Source organism: Symsagittifera roscoffensis, chromosome 1 (genome assembly GCF_963678635.1).
Source record: "Symsagittifera roscoffensis chromosome 1, txSymRosc1.1, whole genome shotgun sequence".
In the NCBI taxonomy this organism is placed as follows: domain Eukaryota; kingdom Metazoa; phylum Xenacoelomorpha; order Acoela; family Convolutidae; genus Symsagittifera; species Symsagittifera roscoffensis.
In genome coordinates, this window is record NC_087062.1 from 72387709 (window position 1) to 72399371 (window position 11663).

At 36.1% G+C, this 11663-nt stretch overlaps 1 protein-coding gene across 1 annotated transcript; it reads right to left on the minus strand.

The window, feature by feature from the left end:
* Nucleotides 1-372: 372 nt before the first annotated feature.
* LOC134857004 (uncharacterized) lies at nucleotides 373-11040 on the minus strand. The gene is made up of 3 exons (XM_063873324.1): nucleotides 10341-11040; nucleotides 970-1244; nucleotides 373-692 (listed from the first exon to the last, which is right to left on the minus strand). The coding sequence occupies exons 1-3, from the start codon at nucleotides 10414-10416 to the stop codon at nucleotides 459-461; spliced, it is 585 nt and encodes a 194-aa protein (XP_063729394.1). The 5' UTR covers nucleotides 10417-11040; the 3' UTR covers nucleotides 373-458.
* Nucleotides 11041-11663: the final 623 nt, after the last annotated feature.

The window sequence follows — 11663 nt, forward strand, 5'->3', positions numbered from 1 at the left end:
GTAAGAAACATCATTTTTTCATTTGAGACAGAAAAAAGCCGGCCATGGATGCATTGTTTTTAGTTTTTCACACTGCATGTATTTTTGATTTCTGACATGTTGTGAATTTGCTGTTACAAAATCGTTGGAGAATCTGTCTTATGGTTTCATATAATGAACTATTTTCAACTAGTTATAAACATGCCTCAACATTGAGCTATCTCCCCCCGCGCGAGAATGGTGAGGGGGAGATTGCTCAATTGATCATAATTTTTATATAACCAAAAATACTCTCTCGCTTTACTCGCTGGAAAATTGACTGATTGGCATAAATTTCAAACCGGTTCTGTATTTTAAAAGCAGAGCGAACTGAGTTAAGCCAAACAGGTTACACAGAGTTTGAATTGAACTATTACGCGCGACAAAAGTGATAGAAAAAAGACAAGAAAAAACAGTTTTGAAAGTTCATCACAAGGTCTTCATAAGATCAAACTGGAATGCCTCTGATTGTGGCAAGTGTCCTTGCAGTCGTGTTGACCCCGTTTCAGTTGACCTTGAGGGGTTTTGTAGTAGAATTTGGACCCCTCCTTCTCGATGTTGGGGGGCTGCAGGAGCATCTTCAGGATACACTGACGATCTTCGCATCTGCACCAGCCTGTCTTGTCTCGGTAGAACTCATTCGAGTTGCAGTAACTCACGTGACACGCTTTTACCTGCAATATTATCCTGACAATTTGTATCCTTTTGACCATAAATAACAAGATTTTGATGTATAAATAGCAAATACTGCCTCCTTCTCATTGGTAGGGATGAAAATTTTTTTTCAGTTTTTTTGTGAATTAACAACTGGGTCAAAGAGGAAAAATTTTTAAAAATATTGATGCCAAGTATCAGAAATGCATAACTTTGTCAAACGATTGGTGATTAAAAAATGATCCTAGTTGATCAGTTATTGATGCTCCATCAATTGATACCATGGAATTGACTGACCTTATCGTAGCACGCACTGGTCAAGTCGAATACTGAAAATACCCCGTCAAACATGAGGTATCCGAACTCGTTCTTAACGACACAGAAGTTTCCCCGCACCCTGTCATCATAGACTCCCGGACACGTGCCCCCGTTGGAGGCATCAGGACGACACTTGCGCCGATAGCACTGGATTCCACCTATAGCCGGGTGGGGCTCATATGACTCAGGAGGGTTGAAGAAGTAGTCTCTCAGACTAGGAACAGCCGCGTTCGCCGACCAGTTGAAAGAAACATCTGAAAACAAAAGTAAAACGATTTGATTACAAAAAAGCGAAATTTCCAAAAATAAATTTCCCTCGACATGAAAGCTTAGCTCTAAGAAAAAACAAAAAAAAAACATTTCAAAACTATAAACAAGGTGTAGTGGTTACTCTTTCATTTTATTATTACTCTTTGAACAACAATTTTAGAAATATGTTGAAGGCTCTTCTGAAATATTTTCTTCTGACCGTTTTCAAAAACCCAGATATTATTAATCCAAAACAATTGACGCGAAATAGACAAAAACTGATGTAGTCGTCGTAGGATGTCTAAATTAGACAACTTTTGAGTATAATCACGATTGTGCAACTTTATAATAATAACTTTGTATCAAGACTAAAACTATCATTTTTCTCCTCAAAAGGGCTTCATAGTGATGATTGCGCCAGATGCTTTTATTGCAGGGGATTTATTTTTCGCTTGCTCAGCGCTTTTTTTGCGAATCAGTTCAATAGATTTTGTAATAAAGTCCAACATGGCATAATTGGCAAATGGCATAAAGTTACAAAGCTACCAATTGGCATACAGTTTTTATAGTTTCTGAGTTGCATAAAAAACCCTTTCTGAAATACGGTACGCATTTTGTGCCAGCAGTACAGCCCGTATTTTTTGCTCAATTACTATTAAAACCCTCAATCTACTTTTCATTCTATTTCTTAAATTCTCTGTCATCGTTTGTATTTCATTCTTATAACCGTTGCACTACTTCAATTATGGCTCCAAAACCTCACAACAAGCTTTCATAAACAAATGGACGATTTGCTATACACTTCTCTTGAGTGCCTTGAACAACACATTAGTAGCAAAACTGCTAGTCTACTGACTTAGAGAATGTGAAAAACTCTTTAACGAACTTTGAAAAACACTGGAAGAATTAGAATTAGAAGAATTAGAAGAGTTGTAGGATGATATACTTCATGCCCTCTAGCAGACGTGCAAGATCTTCTTAAGGATGGTTATTCACTACAAAGCCGCAAAAACTCGCTGGTGAAGCAAATGCGATGATACTGATCAGAACGCGAGCACAATGGCCTGGCTCTAAAATATCAAAAACTCAAGCTTCCTAGTATTAAGGTCCCAAAATTGGAATCGTTCTTCCATTCGAACGTCTATTTGTTTATGAACGATTTTTGTATGGGGGTTACAACTAAAGAATCAAGTCATCCCAAACTACCGGCCAGTAATCGTTGTTTCATGCAAATTTCCACTACAGCTCATAACACTACATATAAATTTCATACGGCAACCATCAGTTTTGATAATACAACAACAGTGGGACCAACTACGCTTTTGCCTTGGGCCAATCAATCTGACAAAACTACACTACTCGAGTAAAATGCAAATCGATAAATTATTCGACAATATAATCAAAAGGATACACCAGTGTCGATGAGCGACGCAGCGATGACAAGGTGAGGCTATGAAGATCGACCTGGTTCCTATGAGAGTTCAGAGTTATCTAGAAACGATCAATATCCAATTAATCCAGCACTACAACAGCAGCAGACTGGTGCTAAAGGCTTCATTATGTAACCTACGAATCGGCGGTGTTCAAAAACCTAAATCTAGTCGATCACGATCTCCGCTATACTGATCAGAAAAAGAAAAAGTTGGCATGTCTCCACAATCTCAAACAAATCAAGCTGGCAGATTTTAAGCTTTCACAATTCGACAGCAGTCCAATACAATAGAATATTTAGCCTAAGCCATTCTCGACTGCATAAAAAACAAGTTCTAAAAAATGGGCTCGGAAAAATTAACTTAATCCAAAAGCTATGGCTTAAGCTTGAAAACAAAGCAAAAAGCTATGGCCTCAATTTTCAATTTTTTTAGTAAGTTTAAAAAACAGACGAATTAGTTTGCCGATGTTTCATGATTAATTTCATTGTTGCAGCTTTTACTAGGAAGCTGGAAAACTTTGATTGACTGCACTTAAATGAACCTTAAATTTTCGTCAAGTTTGATGCTTTTCTACCTAAACTGGTTGATAACTTCCGGCTAATTAACTGCAAGTCAGGTTTGAACTCGAGTTACTTGACTCAACGTGCTAGTTCTAAATTTCCTAAAACAGTCTTGTTCAAATGAAAAAATTACTGCATTTATAATAGGGTGGACCAATGTACGCTCAAGGATCTCACAGACTGGCTCAACAAATACTTTAGAGCTTGCGAGAAATTATGGGTTTTACCGGATGTACCAAGCACTTTTACGGAAAGCAATGATCGGAAAATACCAGTTAAAAAAGATTTCTATGAGGGTCAACAGCTGAAAAGAACTGACAGAAGACAAACTCATCACTAACTTGGTCACTTCACAGCGCAGTTTTCAAAGCTAACTTCTCAACAAATAATGCGTAAATAACTGGTGAAAGATGAACAATTTTGCTTCAAATGTCTGGCTAACCACAGATCAACTTATTGTACTCCAGCAAAACGCTGCATCAAAAATAACTGTTGGGTAAATATCCATCTACTTTACATCAGAACAAAGCCAGACTCAGAAGTGCAACGGTATCAACGTGGAAAACCGATTGAAGGCCATCTAGGACACATCGCGTTTCGACAACTCGTTACAAGTTGTACTCAGTGTCGATGCTTTCTGGCATATAGCAGAGAAGGAAAGGCTGAAAGACCCTTTTGGCAGTCGGCATGGATTTCGCAAATTCTGGTATGTGCGCTAACCAGTCCGCTACATCATAGGTCTTCAGATGAGCATTAAAACTGACCTCTAGCCAATTCCCTCGACATAATGCAAAACGAAGATGCTCCCTTGAAAAAAAAGCGGAAATGTTTGACAAAAATTGAGTAATCTGGTACACTTCAAAGCATCTTTTGAAAAAAATAAAGTAACTTTTCGAGCCAACAAACTACGCAGTTGGTGTTTTTGAAATGAAATTTTTTTTGGAGCTCGCTACTAAACTAAATTGCTTCGAAAGGACAATTTATCGATGTCACACAATTCAAACATTGCAGAAACACAACTTGAATCTCTGCATCGACAACTACAATAGGTAAAAGCCATATTGTAACCCTACGACAAATCATTATCTATTGATTTGATACCCGTAACTTTTCTACATCTGCCATACTTACAATTTTGGTATCTACCACAACATCCGGTTACAAATCTCCAGAATTCTGGTTGGTGAAGTCGCTCAATGACAACTGCACCAAATTTCAAAGCTATTTCTTTCAGGTCGCGTTAAAAGACGGGGACAGGATCTACTAAACAACTAGTTTGGTTCCATATTGGGCTAGAGAGAAAACAATAGCAATCGCTGGTGATATAGAAGGCATGTTTTGGGAGATAGGCAAGAAAAGGATAATCATTGAATGCTACGGTTCTTGTGTGCTGTAAAAAAAACAATTAGTTAAGCACTAGAATATACGCGACTAGTCCGCTAAGCTAAATTCTCGCCCTCAACAGCCATATTTGAACTACGTCAAAGAGCCATTGAAGTCTGCAGAAAAGAACCCAACATACGGCAATTATTTCATAGCACCGTCTGCATGGATGACCTAGTTCAATCTCATGATCTTCTACGGGAGACTCAACAATCAATTGAAGCTTCAACGACTGAACTCCATAAAAAGGATTCAATTTAACCAAGTTTCTATTGACACCTGCAGATGTTTTTGATTTCCTCACCGAGCCCACATGGAAAGTCGGAACAAAAGTGTTTCGATGTCTGATTTTGCTAAACGCGTAGCTTGTATAGTGAATTAATTCAGTTCACAACTAATTCCAAGCTCAGTTACAACAGAGTGTTTGAATCAGTTTTAACGTTATTAGACGCATAGCTTCAGAACTGGTCGTTGGGACATTGCGTTTGAGAATTTTTCAAAGAAGTTTCAAAAAGTAGCCAAATTTTCTACAAAAGGGTATGAAGTCACAAGGGCCTAAGTTTCTTGATGTCATTAGTCTCGTTGCTGATCACACATTTGAATGATTAGTCAAATAAACTGTCTAATGAGGACCCGTCGATTTTTCAGTAGCCGAATTGTCCACTCAAGATCATTGTTCGTTCTCATTCAAAACACATCGACAAGCTTTTGATTATTTTTTAATAAAAAAAGGATAGAAAAACTAATTTTTTGAATATTTTGTTAAGTCTGTTTCTGATTTTGATCTTGTAACTTCACTGCCCCCACAAGCTTGACTTCAAACTTTATGCGATGTAAATTTTTTTTAGTTTTCATAGTTTCATACAATACATAGATTATAAGAAATTGAGCAATGAATATTTTTCATAGTTGGAACCACGGTTACGCTCCGAGGATCATAGATTACATTAACTCGAATACATGGAAAAAAAATCCCGAATTCAAAAATCTGTAGGAATTTTTCGTGAATTATTGGCTTGACATAACAAAGATAACCGGGTACTGCGCAAGTACCACAGACTTGTTTTTTTTGTACCGACTTGATTTGTCTGAAAAATCTGGCCGTTTTCGGCAAAGTTAGTTCTGAATAATTGAAAAACTTTTATTTTCGTTGTAATTTAGTCTGTTATGAGTTTTGAGATTACATTCGAAAACAATGAACTAGCTAGGTCATTCAAGCTCGAAATTTTGTCGTTTCTTGAGTTAACCGACGCTTTGTTTTCGCTCTGATTAATTGACCGCCTTTCTTTTCAAATTTTGATACTTTTTTTGTTGGTATCTTAAGCTGTGGGCAATTTTAGAAAGAGTATTTTTGGACAAGTATCTTATTGGCTGGGATCTCCTTCTTTGGGATCTGAAGGTGAGGGGTTTTTTGTCATGTAACCTTCGAAAACAGAAGAAAACAACAAAAGGGGTTATCGAATGCAAACAGCCGCAGATGGTTGATATGTTCATAGTACGCAATGCATTGACCGGCTGAAATTTTTTATGAGTGTCGAGAAAAACTGAAAAAAGAAAAAAAATCGAAAACGAGAAACTCTGAACTTTTGGTTGGGCGACCATTGCCTGGCGGAAAGCAAGTCACCATAGTTGGGGCAATAACTTTGTACGTGAATACAAACAACTATTCTCCGCGCTACGTTTATTGTAAGAAACATCATTTTTTCATTTGAGACAGAAAAAAGCCGGCCATGGATGCATTGTTTTTAGTTTTTCACACTGCATGTATTTTTGATTTCTGACATGTTGTGAATTTGCTGTTACAAAATCGTTGGAGAATCTGTCTTATGGTTTCATATAATGAACTATTTTCAACTAGTTATAAACATGCCTCAACATTGAGCTATCTCCCCCCGCGCGAGAATGGTGAGGGGGAGATTGCTCAATTGATCATAATTTTTATATAACCAAAAATACTCTCTCGCTTTACTCGCTGGAAAGTTGGCTGATTGGCATAAATTTCAAACCGGTTCTGTATTTTAAAAGTCTGCAGAAAAGAACCCAACATACGGCATTTATTTCATAGCACCGTCTGCATGGATGACCTAGTTCAATCTCATGATCTTCTACGGGAGACTCAACAATCAATTGAAGCTTCAACGACTGAACTCCATAAAAAGGATTCAATTTAACCAAGTTTCTATTGACACCTGCAGATGTTTTTGATTTCCTCACCGAGCCCACATAAATAAAAACCACACAAAAAAAAATTTCATCGGGTTTCAACAGTGAACCAGATACTAAGATTGATACACTCATCATTTAACCAGAACGCAAAACAAACAACTGCTTAAGCAAAATCAATATCCAAAGTAACGTCTACTGTAGCTAAATTTTTTGTTCCGCTGCTATTGATAGCACCATTTGTCACAAAACACTACTTCAAAAGCGTGAGGCTGTGGTATAAGAAGATATCAAGAATTTCCTGAAAAAACACATCCCACTCATCCAAAAACGCACAAGACAGTTTAGACAAGATAACTTTTTCACCTTTTTCAGGTTAATCGGTCAAATTGGCAAACACAGCTTTTTAGAACTACATGGTTTTGCTTACATTTCTCAATGCCCCATAGGAGCTTGCGTATACATCCAGGAGTCAAATTAAACCCGAAAAAAGGATTCATATTCGTTCTAGACAGATATTACGACCGTACTTGCTTAGAGTTAAAAACAAAAAAAATTTCCATTACAATTAGTGAATTACCGTCAATCTCTAACGCCCCAACAGTGCCGATAGAAACCAGATTAGAAGAATCTAGCCATTCACACCACATGATGTATTCTGCTGAAAAAGTTACTTGTTTGCGATCACCAGCGTTTCGTGTCTATGAGAAACGGACTGGCTTCAAGTACCGCGCTAAAATCCCATGTGGGTCAACTCAACTACATCTTAGATTAACACAACCTATTTAAAGTCAACTGTGCAGCTTGACAATTCCATGCTACAGCGAAAGAGGAAAATTACTTGTACGCTATAATGATTGATCCATTCATTGAATTTATATTGGTTTTTGAATGGCTTTCTCTAACGCGTGTAGCTGTTCCTATTATAAAAATAAGACTTAAACGGAAACAATTGTTTACCCTTGATGATTGAGCGCCAGCAAAATCTTTTCTTTACAACCAAACTCAACGCACTAGCCTTTCGGATACCATTAAACTCCTAGCCGCCGACAAGGCACTAGTCAAAAAAGACGGTTTAATACTTTTGTTATCATTCATGGAATGAAGTCTTGCTCGAGGCCGAGGTCGGCTGACAAATTCACCAATTCTTAATGCAACGAAACCCTTTTACTTCGTCTTCGTCTGACAATTATTCAAGCTCATGATAAAGGTATGCTCCTATGCACTGATTTCATACGGAACATCTTGTAACAAAGCTTCATTTTGAACACATGAAAAAAGTTGGAGCAGTTCTTCAGAAAAATTTAAGAACTGTTGAGTGATAAGCAGGGCTCGGAGCACCAAACTAATAATAATAATTAACTTTCAGATAATCCAATTTAGTTTGTACCTGCCAGCAAATAAAATATGAGTTGGCCACACAATTTCGACCAAAGTAGTAATTAACTTTCAATATGATTCAATTGAAAGACTGTTGAACGCCTCGTCTGCCCCTTTTTTCATCCGAGAAAAGGAAAGACGCGTCGCCCTAAAAAAATGAGTCTTTGTTTTAAGTTCGGGACGTGAGACAATTTCAAAAGATTTGATTTCAACATTAGTAATAATTGTTGAAGGCGTAATCAAATCGAGTTTCAGGTACTTTACAACCTCATCGATCATGAACTAATTACATTTAACCGTTTCCTGGTCGGAAGTTCACTCATCTACGCTTCTGCGACTACGTTCTACAATCAACCAAGCCCAACAAATTAAGCAACAAATCCTGTAAGCTAACAAAGGGTCGAGTATAAAGCTTCTGGAAACGACTCGGAAGGAGTACGCTCCAACGTTGGTCAAACAAACCAAGTTGAACCAAGCAGAAGATCTTATAAAAAATGTTGACCTTTTTTGAATCTTAGAGGACTTTGCACCACGAGGCAACTGGTCAATGGCTAAGGTCGTCTAATCGAGCATTCAAAACAACTTTAAAAAAACTCACTAGATCAGTGTTGGAACTTGTTTTACGCGAATTAAAAAAATTACGAGAATTCAAGTACTGTCAATTAAAATAAAACATGTGTCGCATTCACCTTCAGCAGACAACCAAACAAATCAGTGATGCTTTTTACTTTTCTGTTAGAAAAAACTGTGAGATAAGTCAAACTGACTTCTCTTTTAAACAAACCCGCGTCCAATTTCAATAATAATCGATTTTAACCTCTCTTTTTGAATTCAATTTTCAATCAAATATAGCACAATGTAGTGGAATAAAATCGAATAATTTTTTCCCAAATTTCAATTCATGTTGTGCTCAAAAATTTATACAATCAAGGTTAATCGATCATAATCTTTTGTTTGCATATTTCGTCTTCGACCACCGGAATTGTATAGATTTTTTTCTTTACGTGGACGTTGTTTTTGATGAGAAATTAAAAAACTGTGTGGGAAATTTCAAATAATTTCACTTTTATAGTTTTTTTGTTTCCTTTTTTCAATAAAGTTGTTCAAACAACTACCCAAGCATCAGCACTTTGCTTTAGTTTCATGATTTAATTGGACGAATTTTTTTTCACCTACCGCGGGAACGTTTTAAATAATATGAAAAGATTTCTATGAAACTTTTGTTCCGTGGAAATTTTTGTGTTCAGATGAACCAAAGTGTGACAGGTCAGATGGTTTTTAGAGACTTTGTTTTTCACGGAAAGTTAGGAACCCGTGGGATATAATTAAATATGCTTTTGTTGAGACAATTTTTTTTGGCAAATTAAGAGATTATAATCATTGGTAATTAATTATAATCAATTTAGAGAGATTTTTTGTTTATAATCTCTAGGAAAACATCACAATTTTGATCGATAATAAGTCTATGAACACCCATTTTTGTTAATTATAATAAAAATTAGTTGTCTAAAAATCAACTAAGTAATCCGTTATCATGCGCTTTTTACGCCTAAACTTGGATGCGGTCAAGTTGGTTCTTTCTTTGATTGTGATGTCAACTATTTTTCTATGTTACAAAATTATGAAAAATTTCAAATTCAATTAAATTAGACAGACTTTTCTCTTTAAAAAATCTGGACTTGAATCACAAGGCTTGGGATGAGAAAACATCTAGACTTAGATTATATTGAAAACCTTTTTTAAGAAGTTTCAACTGTAATCAAAATAAAATTCAAGTTGGTTACCTGATTGTAAAGGGAAATCTCCATTTCTAATCCATAGTTTATCCACATGAATGGTTTCACTTATGAACCTATTTAAAACTTTGGAAAAAAAACTTTGAAAAATTGCTATCTGTCGTATCCGAAACATCAACCAATAAAAAACTTAGACGATAGAAAATTTAGACTTTTTTCGTAAATTAGAGCAGGCCTTTCTTCGCCCTTAAATATCCAGACTTAGAGCTAGCGAGTTATTTTTGACGCTAAAACAACATTGCTTTTTTCAGAATAATGGTACTCCATAACAAAGCCCTTTTTCAGTCTTGATTGGAGCCTCAATGGAAAAATCTGTTCACTGCATTCTGATGTGTCCTAGCTTAGATCCCGAGAACTAATTTCGTTAAATTGTAATGACCACATACCTTGAGTAAAAGTCTGGTGAAAGATAATTAGACAGAATACAACAACTAAGGAAAAGTTAAAACAAATTAAATACATAACGATGATGATTTTTATTGATGACGGTCAATTTTGTAAAGGTATTTGCAAAATCACAACAAATTTAAATCCATTCAGCTCAAAAATGAACTCTAGCGACTCTTGAAAAATGCTCTTAATAGTTTAAGCTGAGTAGATTTAAGGGATTTTCGTTTTTGTTGTACTGTCAAATTGATCTGCAAACGTAGTGTTTTTTGTACTTTGAAGACTTGTTCTCGGATTGTAATTCTGAACTTAATCGGTCCAACATAACGGGCTGAAGCTGATAATAATCAACGTCATCCAGTCTTGCTACGCTGGGAAACACGACGTAAGTTACTACCAACCAGGATTAAGAGTATTTTTTTTTACTTGAATAATGATACCATTTAAAAGGGCATATTATGCAGATGAAACTGAAATCAGATCTGAGAGAGAAATCAGATCAGCAACCTTTTAAGCAGAAAAAAAGGATAAAACACAGTAGATGAAGGAGAAAATCAAAAAAAGAGTAAATTTGTTATTTTTTGTGCATATGAAGTATATTTATTGCATTTCAGAGAAAAGTGTTTGCAGAACCACATATGCAAAGATTAGAGCATTAAATAAGGAATAAGTTCCGCTGAAAAGACCAATGCGGGCTCAGTCGTAGCTTTAATACAGACAGACATTGGGCAATTTAGTCACGTGGTGGCAGCATAATAAATAAGGGGAAATAAATGTGGGTTCAGGCATTTATTTTCACGGGCAAGGAAAATAGGAAAATTTGAAAGAAACACTCAAAGGAAAAGGTGTTGGAGTTAAGCACTGTATAGCAGGAGCAGTATTGAAGAAAGAGAAAAAGAAAATTTGCTCTCCAAGTCATTTCAAAGTAACAAATTTCATCAAAATTTAGATAATAGCTAAAGCCCCTTAGCAGATAATAGAAAAGCCCCTTATTTGATGAAACAAGAATCGGAGGGCACAGACAGCGGAACTGTTACTCTTTTTACAGTCTGCCCTAGCATACTTTAATGAGTATTTTCAAGATATTGTAGTAATTCTAGAAAAAAATGAACATAGTTTCATAACTTTTGCGTTATGAAAGAGCTCAATAAAACCACTGTTCGATAATAACTTTTCTCGTTCTGCTTTACTGGGAATCTTTTTTTTTGTGCAGGGAAGTTCTATGCCATTTCACGATTGAACTCTCCAATGAAATATGATAGCAGAAGCCCAAACTAAGCTAGATAAAAAAAACATATCACATTGTTCTTAAAATGCGACAA

Bases quoted from the DNA above. Each gene is read 5' to 3' on its own strand.
- LOC134857004 (XM_063873324.1), bottom strand. From the start codon at position 10,416: ATGTATTTAATTTGTTTTAACTTTTCCTTAGTTGTTGTATTCTGTCTA. The intron at 1,245-10,340 runs GTATGTGGTCAT...TTTTGTTTTCAG, and splicing joins TCACCAGACTTTTACTCAAG to ATGTTTCTTTCAACTGGTCG. The intron at 693-969 runs GTCAGTCAATTC...ATAATATTGCAG, and splicing joins CCAGTGCGTGCTACGATAAG to GTAAAAGCGTGTCACGTGAG.